Here is a 17,117-nt window from a genome sequence, read left to right on the forward strand (position 1 = left end):
TTAATATTTAATCCGTTAAAAAGGCTGACTAAAACAGCACGGTAAGCTTATAAAAGCTTGTGAAATTATTTAGTTGGTTTTTTTCCCATAATAATATAAACACAACAGATAAATAAACAATCAGCGTATCTCAGGCTAAGTAGGGGGAAAATAAACCAATTACAGCAAACTTAAAGCGCCACAGGTTTCGGTGAACTCCTGCTTATTTCAGTCCGTGCTGCGTCTCTTTGTGCCTCCTCAGGTCCACTTTCCTCTGGAAACCTTTCCCGCAGAGGTCACAGCCGAAGGGCTTGAAGCCCGTGTGTTTCCTGCTGTGCGTGATGAGGTTGGAGCTCTGACTGAAGGCCTTCCCGCACACCTGGCACTTGTGCGGCTTCTCACCTGCAAGCAGGGACAAAAAATGGGAAAATGTTAGGTCTTCTTTTTCTTTTTTGCACGTCTTGATTACTTTGACTTGCTAAAGCGTCTCACCTGTGTGAATGAAAGTGTGTTTTTTCATGTCTGACTTTTGGTGGAACCTTTTCCCGCAGTACTGGCACGGATAAGGCCGCGTGTCGGAATGGATGAGCAGGTGCGTAGAGAGGGTTGAAGAGCGCTTGAAGCTTTTGCCGCAGATCTTACAGCTGAAGCTCCTCTCCTGTAAAAGACAGCATTCTGTCAGTGTCGAGAAACCTGGAAGTATCAGATTTAAATGTAGAAATGCAGTTAAAGCCAAGTCAGAGAGGTTTGTAGTGGGAAAAGAAAATGTCATCTGTGGCCTTTACGTCGAGGATGTGGATCTAAAGCGGGTTTAGGGGACGTGTGCACTGGTTTATTTCCGGCTTGGAGGCCCATACCTGCGAGTGAACCGCTCTGTGCTGATCCAAGCTCACTGCGTGTCCGAAGGTTTTTCCGCATATCCCACACTCAAACGGCCGCGTGCCGCTGTGCGACCGCCGCACGTGAACTTCCAGTCCGTGAGGCGTGGAGAACACCTTTGGAAAACACATGGATGATTCCAAATCAAACCCACAATGAAGGGAAAACAATAGAGAAAATGTTAAAGAAACGAAAAGGAAAACTGAGCAAAATAAAAAACTGAAAATGATGACTTTAAGTAAAATTAGGGAAACGCCTACCTTGCAACATTTAATGCACTTGTATGATCCACTCGACTCGAGGTTTGCGCGGATGAAATCGTTCTCAGACTTGATTTCCGCCACGCGGGCCTGTTGCTTCGCATCCAGATACAGCTCGTCTCTGTCCCGCATCCTGCAGATTTGGGCCGTTGAAGAATAACCCTGGTAACATCCGGCCGCGAGGCCCCGCTGTACATAAAGGGACTCACTGCCGCTGTCCTCTCCCCTGTAGATGCTGATAGGTGACTGGGATTCCCTGTGGCTCTGGAGGTGGTGGTGATAAGACCCCTGAACCAGATGTCTCAGCTCGGTTCCTGAGTATGCCGACCAGGAGTACGGGAAGATTGGCATGTTCGAGTGACCGTCCTCCGCTGCAGGAGTGGAGCATTTCTCAGAATCTGAAAGTTAATTTGGATATCTTTAAAAACTTCAAGTAATGTCCTGCATTAAAAAAAAATGGACACCTGGAAAATGCACTGCACTTTATTGGACAAGACTCCATACCGTGCGTAAAAGCCAAAGCAGAACAAAACAGAAAAGTTTTAAGTCGTTATTGGGTCGTGTGTTCGGTCACTAATCACAAGTGTCCTTTTGATTCTTTCACCAAATATTTTATATGTGAAATAGAAGATATGAAATATAATTATTCGTATCTTCATCATCAAAAACCTTAAAGTTTTTATGTTTAATTTATAGCCCAAATAATTTCTGCTTTAATAAACAACAACAACAACAACAATAATAATAATATTATTATTAATAATAATAATATTATTAATAATTATAATAATAATAATAATAATTAATCATACACAAATATAGTTGAACAGTCGGGTTGAAAATGTGTAAAGGTTTTGACATCTCACGAACCCAACACCAAATGAAACGAAGGATTAAAAAGAGAAAAACTCTTTAAATTTCAGACACAAACTGATGATATTTTTGTCTTGATAAGAACAGACCTGGTGAGGACGAGGGGGACGGGGGACGCCAGAAATCACAGTCGGAGGACCGGTCACAGGCGCTGCCTCCGCAGCTCAGCGGGGAGCTGGAGGACAGAGACCTCGGGGACCTCAGCCGCGACCCAGGGGACAGTCTGTCAGCGCCGGTCCTCACGTCTTCCTGCTCCAGATTGGAATCGAACTCGGCTTGAGATTTTGTTTCTATATTGGCACAAGAGGATAATCAATGAAAGGAGTTATGAATTTGTGCACTTGAATTTTCAGAATTCCCATTAAGACGACTCCTTTTTCTTCACCAAGTTTCGTGCGTAATTACGCACAAATGCACCCACCTGCGCACACATCAGCCATAATAGTGTCCAGTCTACTGTAGTCATCGTCGAAGTAGCGGTGCTGGTGGTAGCTGTGGGCCCTTTTGCTTTTCACCAGGAAAGATCTCGGCATGTTGTTGAACTCTTCTTCAGCCTTAAAGCTCGGCGCTGCTCGGGTCCGAAATCCTTCACTTCTGTCCCCTCAGCGCTGCTCTGACTTTATCTCTGGACAGATTGGAACACTATTGGTTGTCAGGCGATACGGTGTTAGGATTTTTGGCAGCCTATTACGCATGCGCAGAGAAGCCGTATCGTTTACCAGGTGACGCCGGGCAGGTGACCAAAAGTGGAGCCACCTTCCCCTCAAAGAGTAGATATGCGTCTGAAGACCACATACTGCGCTTCAATTCAGTGTACTGTAACGGACGTCAGCTGAATCACAGAAGAGGAAGTCTATGTATGTTTACGTAGCTCGTAGAGTAACGTCGACTTAAACTACATACGGCCTAAATTAAAAGCATATAGTGTAATAATATTCACTGATATTTTTATGAAGTAAACAAGTTTAAAGTAATTTTGAAGATTTTAAGTATAATGACATCTTTTTTCCATTTGCAACATTCTAAAGGCATTAAAATACATTTGGAGCCGAAATTTGATTTGTGTCCTGAGAAGTTGAGGTTTGTATATTCAAAGCATAAACTGACTGAAATTATCATAAGTAAATAAATTAAAATCAGTTGATTATATAATTTGGATAAAGTGAGACATGAGAGTTGCGGGTTTGAGGCTGGTGAATACAGGCAGAGCAGGCAGTGATGGATAATGACCTATTTGTTTGACTGGTTGTAAAGTGATCTCGTTAATGAGACGGCGCACGGCCGCTATGCGCAACAGCCTGTTGGTGGGGAGCCGAAGTATCCCTTTACAGTCGCTCTGCTTCAGCTTACCCGCACTGACTCCAGCCTTATTGTTTTACATTATTAAAACGTTCTCCAGGCTAATAGACAGACCCAATTAAGCAGTCCACTGAACAAAAGTACAAGAAGAGTCACATGCAAGTGCCAGCTGGAGAGGATAAAAATGTGTAAATACTCATGATAATAATAAAATCACAAAAGCGAATTTTTCCCCCTTTAAGCAGAAATCTGTCAGGCTCAAAATACAAATCATTGCGAAGATTTGGGTTCAAGGTCATACGAAAGCAAAGCGGTATCGATTTTATCCGTTTGTGGGAACAGACTTTGTTTGATGCAGCTGCAGCAAGTTAGAGACCTGCAAGCAAAACTCAGATAGCCGAGGCACGAAGCCGAGCGCACATGTCCCATACTCACACGGCACTGACACCGCAGGCACTAATATCCCGGCTTCGAGAGCACACACTCTCCAGATCTCTGTCCGCACTGGGTCTGACTGTCAGAGAGCCGCTTCTCATACTGTCTCAACGCATTCACGCGTGCACACTCACACACACTCACACACGCACACACACAGGCGTGCGCGAGCTCCTTGTCCCTCCTGATCTCGTCCCCTCCTTCAGAAATTAATTTTAATGTCAGTCAAGCATGACGGTCAAACAAAAACACTGATTCATCTTTTGATAAAAGAGTCCCCCAGTGCCAAAATCGTTCTGCATTTGCGTCGCACAAAAATAAATCCCGCTGCCTTTTTAGATTTCCTTCTCACGACTGTCACTCACAGCCCGCACTCAGAGCCAGATTTCTGTCCATTTCTCTGTGATATTAAAAACAAATTTACATCGGTTTCATATCTGTGATTGCCGTTATTTTTTCCTGATAAGTTACCAACGTTTACTTTCATTATTGCACTCACTGAAAAAAAGAATGAAAGAAAAGACAAAGAAAAAGAAAAGAAAAATACTTCAGCTATAAAAATCAACAAAAGTCCTAGCCTCAAACTCACCATTTGTTTCTGCTTCATGGTTGCTTAATTACACCTAGCAAAGATAAAAAAAAATAAAAAAAAACAGCTCAATCGCACATTTAAATCGCCCTGTTTGAATATCAGCCGCTCTGATTATTCTTAAAGCTGTGAGAAGTGAGAGAGAGACACACGCAGAGGGACAGAGCCGACAAGTGACAACAGTCAAACTCAGGGTTACGCACTGACTCAGAACAGGAAACCATGCAGAGTGAGAAGACGCTATCAGGGCTGCCACAGGCTCCTCTCGTGTGTCTCCCCCTCCCTCCCCCCAACACAGACAGGCCTTGATTCTTGCTCTTTTAACTCTTACAGCAAGTATGTGATTGAAATAGAAGCTCAATCGCAGCGATCACAGAGAGGGGGTGGAGGAGGAGGGTCTCTCTTTTTTTTAAACTTTTTTTTTTTTTTTTTTTTGCTTTGCTTCTTTGCTTCATTCGCCACTCATCAGCCTTGTCTACCTGCGAGTCACAGTCCCACGGGGTTAAATAAAGACTTGTGCTGCTGAGCCATGAGGTTATTTTCTCAAGCTGAACCTCGAACCCCCTTTTTGGCTCTATAGCGAGGAAAGACAGAGGCTGTGGGGGGACTCCTCATGGTTTTAAATATACTTGAGGCTACAGCTTTTGCACCACATGCATGTGAATGTTGACAAGAAGAGGTGCAGCATGCACTGTGACTTGTCACATGTCTTGATTTTGCCTCTTGCACGTCAGGTGAAGTCAGGCCTGTATAACTCCAGTCAAACCTGGCCACTATCGATAACAACCATGGGTTCTTCAAAGATTTTAAAGAAAGCCATCAAGTCTTTTGGTCTAACTAGCTTAACTGTTTAAACGTTGGCCTTACGTGGTAGCTGAAGCTCACATTTTTCATCTGTACCCAGCCATCAGCATGCAGGGCTGAAAACTGAAACCACCAAGAAGTACTAAAAACGGCAGTTCCTGAATGCCGCTTAAGGCTCCAAAAATGAATCAAGTCTAGAAGTTTGCTGTGAAGATATCCTCTTTTTTAAAAGGCCCTTAAGATTTAAAAAACAAAAAACAAAAATCTCTTTTTCAAGGGAGACCTGGCCAAGAAGGGAAACTATTACAAGGTTACAAAAAATATAAACTACGCTGTAAAGATGAAACGAACAGAGAAATAATAAGCAAATGAGCAACATCAGTCCAGCTTAGGCTTGGAAGCTGCAGTCTTCAGGTACAGAATTTGTGATAGAAGCTCTGAACTTTCCCTGATAGACAAAAATATTTATCTTTTGTGTTTTCTAAAAGTCTTTCCCCGACTAAGGGACAAAATAAGAAAATGTTGCTCTATCATATTCAGAAAAAATCTAAAGGAGCCTTCAGCTGTCTGCTTTTGATTGTCTGAAGTGGACCTTGACAATATTTGTGGTGCCGATGCCTTTTGGAGCATTTGCACTGCAAGTATGTGCCAAATAATACCGTTTGATCTCTGCTTAATGTGCTTGCAGCCTATCCAACAAGTCTGTCGTCAAGTGTTTCTGAGTGAATTTCTAGTATGTTATTTGTACGTTACTTATCACTAATTAGCAGATATCTGCAGGAGGCATAGTTATAGCTGAGCTAGCTAGCATTAGCTAACATTCCACTCTCTTGTCCAAATATGGAGACTTCTAGCTCCAGAAAATCAAAGTGGTGATCCCCAGAATGCTAGAATCCAGACTTGGGAGTATGAATCCACAGATTATATATATAGAACAAAATCTTTGTAGCTAGTGAAACGAAACAAATTCAGGAGTGCCTTACACCTGCTTTCCCCCCCTATAATGACAAGTGTGAGTTTGCAAAAAAAAAAAACCATGTAGTTCATTATGAGTCTTCTGGAAAGTGGCTCTTTGGTGCCCTCGCTCTGTGACCTCAGTGAACACTTTCATGATGAGCTGATAGTTTCAGTCACTAATTTAAAGTTTGCAACATGACGTTGAGTTTCATCATTTTTGACCTTATTGGTGTCAAAAGGAGGACTGAACAGGGTATGCATTACCATATGACTGTCACATTTTCACAATTAGATCCACCCTTGGCTTGGAACATTAGGATGGTGACAGCAAATGGGATTTTGGTAACCAGGGGGGTGGCTAAGTCCATTTTTGGTATACAGTCCATGCTACAAACTAATGCACAGTACCAGACCCCCCCCCCCCCCCCCCCCTTTATTTTTAATGGACTGTGGGCATACCAGACTGTTTACTTTCCCATTGATTGCGTGTTTGTTTCCTGGAGATTCATCAAAAAGCTGCAGTCTCACATTAAGTCAAAATGAAACTGAAGGGGGAAAAAAAGTTTTGTTCTTAGAAAAGTCATTCAGTCCTCTTTTCTTTGGTTTTGTTGTCGGACCAGAAAACAGAATCATTTCAAGCAGTGCTCTCTCCTTTTGCAGAACATAACCACATGAGGCTGATTTTACTAACTGTCCCACTCTGCAGTGGATTCATGGCATAATAACCTGTTGTGGTTAAACTGACTTTCCTTGGTTTATGTCCCTCTTCAGTCCCATGTGTTCAGCACGGAGCGTTCACCTCTGTACCTCCGGACTCTTGTGGCATCTCAATGAAAACCACATCACGCTATCTCATCCCCTCACAGGTTCCTTTGGCTCCATAGCTCTAACCACCATTCAACCTCCCCACCCCACCCCAACCCCCACCGGCTTTCTTTTAAACTCTCTTCATTCTTTTTCCTTCAGTTAGACAATAAGGTTTTAGTCCTTGTTTTGGGTTCAACTGTATGCACCCCCCAACCACCACCACCACCACCACCCACCCCACTGGGAATTACCAGCCAAATCTCATCAAGCTCTCAGCTGGGTCCACCTGCAGCTACCAGATAGGGACAGAGTACTAAAACAATGTATGATTTACTGGATGCAGCTGAACACGAGAGAGTTCTTCTTTTACACAGGCGATCAAGAAATGTGTTGCCTTTACTTGCACACAAGTCTGCAGCTGTGAACGGCGTTTGAGCTGCTCTAACTGATTCATCTCTGTCAAAGTTTTACTTATTGGGTTAATATTCTGATATGACACTAGAGGATCACAGAGGGCACCCCGGGATCTGCAGTGGTGCCAAATCCCAAGGAGACAAAAGCCTCGGAAGCCTGCAAAAACAGTGAAAAGAAACTGCTCAGCAAATCCTCTGAGTTGTGCTGTAAACACCCCACAAATCACCTCCCTCATTCATCACTTTGGATTCAGCAGCTCCCCTTGTTTTAACTGTTTCTGGTTGTAAATTTCTCTCCCCCTCCACACACCTCACCCCAACCCCAAGATACCGAGAAACTCAGTGAGGACATTGGTGTCTGGATGTGAAGAAAGCTGCTGGGTGTTTCCTGGTCATTGTATCTGTTTGCATGTCTGTGGAGGTGAGGCAACCATTCGAAAGGTCAGAGTTCAACAAGCACGGTCGAGTCTTAATGACCCTTCAGTTCAGGTCACAGCTTCCAAACGGCAGGATTCAAACCAAAGAAGTAATTTCATACAGAATTTATACAGGAAGCTCATGTGTTTTAACTCAAGGGTAAAGACTGTAAAAAGTGATGTTAGGAGGCATTTTCTTTGCATGCTGCAAGTACTAAGTTGTTTGAACTTATGGTTTATCACACTGATGCATTTTCACAGAGAAAACACCAGTATGACTGTTTTTTTTCTTCTTTTTTCACAGGTTGTAAAACACTGGTCACAGCCGGGTAGAGGAGACCAAAGGTGGCGTTTTTCACACAAAAACTTCATCTCTGCACCATCTCTGCTCTTCCTTGTGTTAAAGCTAGCAGGCTCAATTTAGTTTCAGCAGAACTGATTTGGCTTTGCTTAGCATTTGTGCGTCCTTGCATTATTTGCCTGTTTGAGCAGCATGTCATCCTGGGCAAAGAGCTTTCCTTGCAATGTAAAATCTCTCACTCTCACCCCGAAAAATCTCAAAATGCACGGGCAAGAACGTCACAGGGTTAATGATGTGTATGCACGCTGCAGATTTCACTCCACCCGTTCTTCTTCATGGGCTTTAGGCGGAAAGGGAGACATTAAACTGTGTCTGTATGCAAATGAAAATACATGCAATCAGCAGTGAGAAAACGAGCAGGAAAGAGTGTGCTGTGTTTCAACAAAGTGCAGTCTTCTTATCTGTGGTGTGCCTGCGAACACATTTGTTGATGTGTGACTTTCTGCAAGTCATTTCTAGTCCACTGCAACCACAAAAGTCTTCTCTTAAATCTATGTCTTGGCTTTTGGGGATGAAAGCATGATTTACATGTAATGAATGGTTTCCTGTTGATATTACTTCAGTGCAGAAGCCCTCAAAAAATAAAAGTGAAATCCTAAAAATTCCACACTTGGAAAACTAGTTCATGGAGCATCTTCTGAGAGAGGATAAACGCACTGCAAGCGTTACCCTTTGTTCCGCCCACCACACCCTCAGCCCATGTGTGAACCTTTAGTAACTGCTGACCACTACTACTGCTAAAGCATGACTGGACAAGTGCTTCTCTTAATTGCGAAATCAGTTCTGCAGAAACAGAGCTTGAACGGCCATGAGCAAGCTGTCCACAAGAGTGACTGTGACTTTTCTTATCTAACACTGAGACATCTGCACCGAGAGTGACAGTGAGGGATATTATCTATTTCACTCGAGCAGAAAAGCAGAAGATCACTGCTTCCCCTTTTCAAAGTAGCTGTTCATAGAGCTAAAGAGTTAACAAGATTTTTTTCTCCCCCCTCGACACAAAAGCAGTCTGTTGACTATATGTTTGGTACCACAGAAGGCACTGCAGTCTAATACTGCGCTGATAAAAGAAAAGCCGCGTATAACTAACAACTACCCACATAAAATAAAGATTTTACCCACACTGAATCAGCGCTGGCATGTAAAATGGATTATTTTCTTTACACTCCTTTGCTTGTTCTTTTTTTCCTGCCCATATGTGTTTCTTGCATGTCTAAGCTGAATATAAAGGAAGATCAAGCAAACAGTCAGTTTGTGGGTGCCTTTGTGGGGGACTTTTAACACGTCTTGTGGCACAGGTGACAAAATTCACTTACGAGCACATTACACTTTACTTAACTCTTAGAAAATCTAATCACAAATGCAACGGTTTGCAAGTCCACCGGCATCTGTGCACACTGAGAATTGCAACATTTTGATGGATAAACTTGACGACTGTAGAGAGAGGTCAGCTGAGCAGCGCGACACCAAGAAACAAGTGCTCTGTGCTTCCAAGGAAAAGGGAAAGTCTGATCAGTCACTGCCACAAGAAGGTCAAGCATGCGATCCTATGAAGGCATTTTTCTATGTGATTGTTTTTCTTCATGAGTGTTTGTGAATATCTAATTGTTCATCGTGACTCAGTGAATTGTAGAGGTGTGAAAGCCTTAGAGCATACGCCCGTTTTGACAAACTGTGCAGTCTGTGAAAGTTATCTCTGATTGCTTTGCTGCTCACACCAGCCCTGATGTATCTTTGAGATTGAAAAAAAAGCTTTGTTTACAGAGTACTCTTCTGCACAAATTTACAAGGTGCTCTGCCAAGTTACTGAAACAATAAATGAAACACAAGAGATCAACTCCTATTGCATCAATGATGAACTGAAATTCATAGATGTGCAAGAGCAGGATTGTCTTCCTGCCCTTGTTGGAGGATGGGGTGGCAGAAATTTTGTTGGGCCCCTATAATACCTGGAAACCAATTAATTACTCTGGAGCTCATATAAAGGGCATGTTTAAGTCATTTTAAAGCAAAAATTCACTTAATGCAACTTCTCAAATGTGCATGTGTGTGCGTTTTGTAGTAAACTCAAAATCATTGGGCTTTGACAGTTTATCAGGCAAAAAAAAAATAGATATCATGAATAACAACACAGTTAGACATGCACAGAGGAGGGATACTGGATGCACTGGACAAAAGTTGTTGAATATGGAGCTGCCAGGCAGGTGGAGACCATAAAAAAGATACATGGATGTAACAAAGGAGACATGGAGAGGGTTGGTGTGACAGAGGAAAATGCTAGAGATAGGGTGAGATGGAGACAGACGATCTGCTGTGGCGACCCTTGACAGGAGGAGGAGCAAGAAGACGAAGAAGAAGCTTTTCTAGTTTTACTGCACCTGCAGCCATCAGGTACACAAATGATGTAAAAGCACAGCCTTTGCTCTGCTATCTCAGAGCAAAGGTCCTGGATGCAAAGGGAAACCCTTCTCTGTCTCCCCATCAACGCTGCCTTCTGCACCCAGCACACCCTCTGAAGAGGTCCTTAATGTCAAATAATAATAATAATAATGATAATAATAATAATAATGATAATAATAATAATAATAATAATAATAATAATAATAATAAAAAGCACAGTGGTGTCGTAGTTTGCATTGTTGCATCACAGCAAAAAGGTCATGATTCCGACTCCACCATCTGGGATTTCTGCGTGGTTTCTCATGTCCACAGACATGCAGTTAGTGGGGTTAGGTTAATTGCTGACCCTGATAACGATAACAGGAAGAGAATGGATGAATAATAATAATAATAATGATAATAATAATGTTAATTAATTGATGTATAAAAACAAACAAACAGAAGAACATTTTGAACATACCTTCATGTGAAATGAACTCACAACAAACCAAATAAATAAATAAGTAAAATCATTTGGGTATTTAAAACATACTCATACCGTGGCAACAAGAAGAAGGGACCATAAAGTTAATATTTTAAAGCTTGTAGGAAAAATGCTCTGATTAATCAAATGGTCTCAGCTGACGTTGATAACTTTCCTGCTCCAGCCTAAAATCAATTTCTTTCCACACACACAAAGAAGGGACGCTGCTTCGCTTTGCTTTGATGCGCACTGAGTTTTGCAACTGGTGTCAGGTGCTGATTTTCTCTGCGTTGCTCCTGATATTCTGACTCTTATCTGCGTTTCTTGCCGTGTCCGAATGCGTTCCACGTCCATGAACTCTGTGGATGACATCAGATTAATCACAGCAGAGTGACACCATAGGCGGGGCACTGCTTTGCTCTTTAGAAATAGGTGGTTTCACATGGTGGGATGGAAGCTTTTGCTGCTCTGGCTGCTCACGTCCCCCTCAGTAACAGCTGATGACTGTTCGCTCACTCATCATATGGCGTCACTGATACTCCACCTCACATTTACAATGTGACTGAATTATAAATAGAGATCTTGGAGTGAATATGAAATAATAGCTGCTGTTTTGCATTTACACGTCAATAATGACACTATTATAAATATTGAGGGTATTACCTAACTTGCCTCACAGCAAGTGGGATTTTCTCAGCATTGTAGTCATCATTAACAAATTCTTTAAGCTCTTGATCACTTTTATTTGACATTTGTTTTACAACATGACGTTAAGTTAACTTCATTAGCCACATTCCTTCTCATAAAGAAAGAAAGAGCTTTTTATTCACCGGAAACAAAGATGGAAATACGCAAATAAAAAAGAGAAAAACCATTTTGGTCACAAATTCCATATAGAGTTTTCCGCTGGACGGAACTTTGCCCTCGTTGTGATAGATAAAAATGTTCAAATTTCCATTTTTCTGAGCTCTTTGAGCATTTATCAGTCATGTTTGCCTTCACTGAGACTGAGAGCTCAATGCTGACCCTGGAAACAGCTGTTGAGGTGAAGAAAATCCCACTAGTGGGTCCATATAATCAGGAGGAGCTTTTGAATGAGGGTCAAACCAGCATCTGGAGCGGTGATAATACAAGAAAGGAAAAAAGCAGAGAAGCAACATTATTCTGGCATCTCTTTACTTCTGTAATTTTTACAAGGAAAATTTACAAGTTCCAGTAACAGCCCACAGACCTTCCAGGTACAGAAGTGCTTATTTCCTTTCTTTTGGACAATAGCTCCACGGCTAGCAAGGAAAAGTGAAAGATTTCTCTTACAATATACTACAAGTGAAGGACTCAACGCCCACAGCAGTGAAAACTGAAGTCAGAGGAGCCTAAAAAACAGACTGTGAGGCCTGAACACTAATGCCGGAGAGGTTAAATTAGGTCTCACCAACTGCATGTGCACACTGGACTGCCAGCTCATCTACCTTAGATTCTGATTCAGCTTTCAGACATTGTGACCTCTCTGGGGACTGAGAGTCCACCCTCCCAGCAGACTCGTTTCCAGCTCGATGCATCAACATTGTATTGCGTGTCTTGATTTCACCATCGTGGAGGATGCGTCACCAAAAATGTGCTATCACATCAGACGCCTGGTGTCACAGAGTGTCTGTGGACAGCACATGCGCAGGGCCTCAGCAGCCCTGCGTATGTCACTTCAAAGCTTTTTTCTATTTTCTTCTTTTCTCTGTGTAAATTTAAAATCCTGACACAATGCAAATGTCATCCTGCTTTCTACGGTGTTGGTTTAAAATGTAATAATCTCTTATAAATCTAATGAAAGATTTTTCTAAGGTATATTTAACTTAAATGCGTTGCTTTTATTCAAATTGGGAAGCACTTTGTAACTATGCTTTTTAAAAATGCAATCAAAATGAAGTTATTATTATTATCCATCCATTTCTACCACCTATCTGGGTTCAGTTTGTGGGGACAGCACCTCAACAGAGAAGGCTAGACTTCTCTCACCCCAGCCACCTTCTTCCAGCTCATCCAGGGAGGATGCTGAAACCTTCCCAAGACAGACAAGTCCTAAGTCTGCCCACAGTAGGACATGTCCGGAATGCCTCACCTAAGAGGCATGCAGGAGGCATCCTGGTCAGATGCCTGACTCAACTTAACTGACTCATTTTAATGTGGGAGAAAAGCACTTCTACTCCCTCTGATCCCTCTGGAATGACCCAGGTCCTCACTCTCCTTATTCTAAGTGGATTATTAATTATAAAAATGATTAATTAAATATGAATTTATTTAATTTAAAACATTTAATAAATAATATATTTGCCATTTTAATTCATTAATGACACACCGAAACAGTTATTTAATGATCTATGTGATGTATTTGTGGCCCTCCACAGACCTGTGCTCTCCGTGTAGCTGCTGCCCTCTGTTGGCCTGTGCTGTTTGTCTCCGGTGCAGCAGGGGGCGCTGCCAACCCGCGACACTCCTTGAAAAAAACCCCAAAGATAGCGACATCAGACTTCCGTGTCCCGGAGTCCGCTAGTTAGTGCAGGAGGGGAAAGAAGAAAAAATACCCCAAAATGGTGAGTGGATAATGCTCATATACACCGGGTGGAGACGGTTTGAGTTTGTGGAAGTGTGTTTGTTTTTAGATGAGTGTCTAAAGCGGTTTGAGGGTCAGATGGAGCTGGATATTTGCGGCTTGTCGGGCTGTTCCGGCCGGGTGAGCCGCTCGGCTCCAGCGTGGCGATTCATGGCTGCTGAAACCTCAGCTGACCTCCTCCTGGAGACTTACTCCGAGCGGTTAAACAGCTTTTGTGCCCATAGGGACAACTGGAGGCTTGATACTTATGGTATTTTCTGCTTTTGCTGACATGTTGCTTCTTCGTCTCTTCTCAGGGTTTCGTCAAAGTGGTGAAGAACAAGGCCTACTTCAAGCGCTACGAAGTCAAATTCAGGAGGAGGAGAGGTAAAAGTCAACATAAATTGCACACAGGCTCAGATCCCCTTTCTGTTGAGCATACGCCATTAAACCACATGCTGTTACTTATTATTTGACAGAGGGGAAAACCGACTATTTTGCCCGCAAACGCTTGGTTGTGCAGGACAAGAACAAGTACAACACCCCTAAGTACCGGATGATTGTCAGGTTCTCCAACAGGGACATCTGCTGCCAGGTCAGTGCTAGAAAGACTCAAACTTGAGAGGTCACGTGTTTTTAAGCAGCTCTCTCATCTTGCTCTGTCTGGCTGTCCAGATTGCCTATGCGAAGATTGAGGGAGACCATATCGTTTGTGCTGCTTACTCTCATGAGCTGGCCAAGTATGGTATCACAGTGGGCCTTACAAACTATGCTGCTGCTTACTGCACCGGGCTGCTGCTGGCTCGCAGGGTAAGCCTGCGCACAAACACACACACACACATATGTTTGTATGTAATTAACACCAGGGTTGCCATACATTGGAGCAGATTTATGTTTTTGCACATCCTCCCATTCGCCTTCATCCTCCTCCTCCTTAGCTACTGCAAAAGTTCGGCATGGACCAGGTATACGAGGGCCAGGTGGAGGTGACGGGAGATGAGTTCAACGTAGAGAGCGTGGATGGACAACCAGGCGCCTTCACGTGTTATCTGGACGCAGGTCTGGCCAGAACCACTACAGGGAACAAGGTGTTTGGAGCATTAAAGGGGGCAGTCGATGGTGGACTTGCCATTCCTCACAGGTCAGTATGATGTCAGAGTCGCACTCGGGTGGACTTTTTTTGCAGCTTCACTCCTGCAGTAAACATGCGCAGGAACAGAAATGTGTGCATGTTTTTCTTTGAGACATTTTTACAATTGCATATTTCCAGTTAGAGTTTACGTGGTTATTCGCTGGTCTCCGTCCAGCTAAAGTTTTCCGTTTAGTTTGCTGGTGCATCTCTGCTTCTCGATGATGATAAAAAGCACGCTGAGCAAAATGTAGTTGGTCCTTCATTTGCATTAGCTGATGTTTACTGTCCTTTTCAAGACGGGGCTGAGAGAAGCAGGATGGGACCGTTTTTAGGATTTCCCATTAGGTGGTAGTTCCTGGTTCTGGGTACTTTTTAGTACCTGCTTGGGCGGGGTTTCAAGTGATCTGAGGCGATCTGAAAATGTGACGCAAACAGATTGCATGCCACTGATTGGCTAGTCAGTAGTGTCACACCATGAGTCATGAGAGTGACTCCCTCACGAAAATCAAAGCCACTATTGTTGAAACCCGGCAATGAGGAAAATGGCTGCACAAAAACCCCCCACTGTAGTCCCTAAGACTGACAAAACACCATATACTGAGCATCAGGTGTACGTACCATCAGCACAACATCCTCCGTTGTTGTTGTGTCGCATACAAATGAGGTCACAGACTTTTGGACGTGCTGCTCTGACGACCCAACACACAATACACATGATTTATACTTCTGCGTCACATCTACTTTGTAACTTGCACCATAGCCAGAACCCCATTTATAACCTTAATTGGGGCGTAACACGACATGCACCACCTGAGAAATGTAACTACATGTCGGGTAGACGCATGGCATGGAAAGTTCCCATTTAGGGAGAGAAGGGATTTCTGGTTATTAAGTTGGGATGTAAATTTCCCACAGAAGTCAAAATCAAACTTGAGGTAGTACTGTTTTGTAATGGGAAAAGAGCGAAACTGAGTCAAGCCCAGTAGGTAATAGTGGGAAATGGCTAAAAGATCACTGGCAGAAGTCTACATCAGGATTTACGGTTGCTGTCTGTGAGAAGGCAAAGTTGGAGCAGCAGCAACCATCTGAGCACTCACTGGTAAAACGCTGCCCCCTGATGGCGACAGTTCAACTTCGCAGAGATTAATTACAAAAAGCAGCTGTAACACATTGTTCCACAACAAAGAACAGAACTACCTTGAACCTTGTGTTTTTGTTTTGTCTGGTTTTTGTTTAGTTTTTTAAACTTGATTCTTCAGAGGTGTCTTTTAATAGCCTAACTCAGTTTCTTCAAACTTTCTGTTTTTTAGTCTGAAACGTTTCCCCGGCTACGACACAGAGAGTAAAGAGTTCAACGCAGAGGTGCATCGGAAACACATCATGGGCATGAACGTGGCCGACTACATGTCCTACCTGATGGAGGAGGACGAGGATGCCTACAAGAAACAGTTCTCACGCTTCATCAAGAACGGAGTCACTCCAGACACGGTAACATAACACTTGCTGCGTGATTTTTACAAACACGGCCTGAACAGATTCTGTCAGCTAGTTTCGTGTCTGCTTAAATCATGTAATGCTGAGGTGACACTCTCAGATGCATTTAAGATTTGGTTTCCTGTTTCCAGTACTCGAAGTGGTGTTCAACTCAGTGATGCAGAAAAAGCTTGACTGCAATTTTTTTTTTTTTTTCTTTTTTGGCACTATACAAAAATAAAGAAAACTCAGACCTGTTATCTATCATGTAGATGAATATTTCCTCTGTGATTTGATCATTTGGTGATGTTTACATAAACGTAATTTAAATATTGCTTGCATGTCAAATATCTAATTTGAATGCATCAAATGCAAACAGGAAACTTGAAATCATAACAGTGATGATCTCACAAAGATCCAGTATGGGCTTCTCTACATGTAGACCGTATTGGATTAGTATATCATGTGCTGCCCCCCCCCCCCTCTCTCCAGTGATAATGTCATCTGATGTTTCCTGTTATTTTTCAAGAGAAATGACATAATCTATTAGGTACACAATGAACAGCTTTGTCATTAATTAAATTCCTGTTTTGTTTTCAGGTTGAAGAAATGTACAAAAAAGCACACGCCGCCATCAGAGCGAACCCCGTACACCAAAAGAAACCCAAAAAAGACGTCAAGAAGAAGAGGTGAGTTCAGTCGCCATCGTGGAACAATAACTGCACTTATTTCATGCCAAATCGAGGCCAAAGTAGTTACTTTTTGTCTCGTGTGGTGAATGTTAATGGAGTTGTTTATTGTCGTCCTCTCTTTCCGGGCAGGTGGAATCGCGCCAAGTTATCTCTGGCACAGAGGAAGGACCGCGTCGCCCAGAAAAAGGCCAGCTTCTTACGAGCGCAAGAGCAAGAAGCAGGGGACGGTTAGGGCCTCTGCAGAGAAAATACAGCTCACATTGCAGACAAATAAATTTATTTCAAACTCACGCCGTCTCTG

The 17,117-nt window shown here is 42.9% G+C and overlaps 2 protein-coding genes across 3 annotated transcripts; one reads left to right on the forward strand and one right to left on the reverse strand.

Annotated features, from left to right (window-relative positions):
- Window positions 1-18: 18 nt before the first annotated feature.
- Window positions 19-4,423, reverse strand: gfi1aa (growth factor independent 1A transcription repressor a). Of its 2 annotated transcripts, none has more exons than XM_063462284.1 (7): window positions 4,315-4,423; window positions 2,413-2,616; window positions 2,081-2,281; window positions 1,119-1,516; window positions 837-974; window positions 472-637; window positions 19-381 (listed from the first exon to the last, which is right to left on the reverse strand). In XM_063462284.1, exons 2-7 carry the CDS (start codon window positions 2,522-2,524, stop codon window positions 203-205), a joined length of 1,194 nt encoding a protein of 397 aa, XP_063318354.1. In that variant the 5' UTR covers window positions 2,525-2,616; window positions 4,315-4,423; the 3' UTR covers window positions 19-202. The 2 variants fall into 2 exon arrangements, with proteins under 2 accessions (XP_063318354.1, XP_063318352.1); XM_063462282.1 differs by lacking the exon at window positions 4,315-4,423 and adding an exon at window positions 3,726-3,840.
- Window positions 4,424-13,428: 9,005 nt separating this feature from the next.
- Window positions 13,429-17,106, forward strand: rpl5a (ribosomal protein L5a). Its single transcript, XM_063461763.1, has 8 exons — window positions 13,429-13,520; window positions 13,837-13,906; window positions 13,999-14,114; window positions 14,195-14,329; window positions 14,458-14,660; window positions 15,962-16,139; window positions 16,725-16,813; window positions 16,946-17,106. The coding sequence occupies exons 1-8, from the start codon at window positions 13,518-13,520 to the stop codon at window positions 17,046-17,048; spliced, it is 897 nt and encodes a 298-aa protein (XP_063317833.1). The 5' UTR covers window positions 13,429-13,517; the 3' UTR covers window positions 17,049-17,106.
- Window positions 17,107-17,117: the final 11 nt, after the last annotated feature.

This window comes from Pelmatolapia mariae, linkage group LG18 (assembly GCF_036321145.2).
Source record: "Pelmatolapia mariae isolate MD_Pm_ZW linkage group LG18, Pm_UMD_F_2, whole genome shotgun sequence".
NCBI lineage: Eukaryota > Metazoa > Chordata > Actinopteri > Cichliformes > Cichlidae > Pelmatolapia > Pelmatolapia mariae.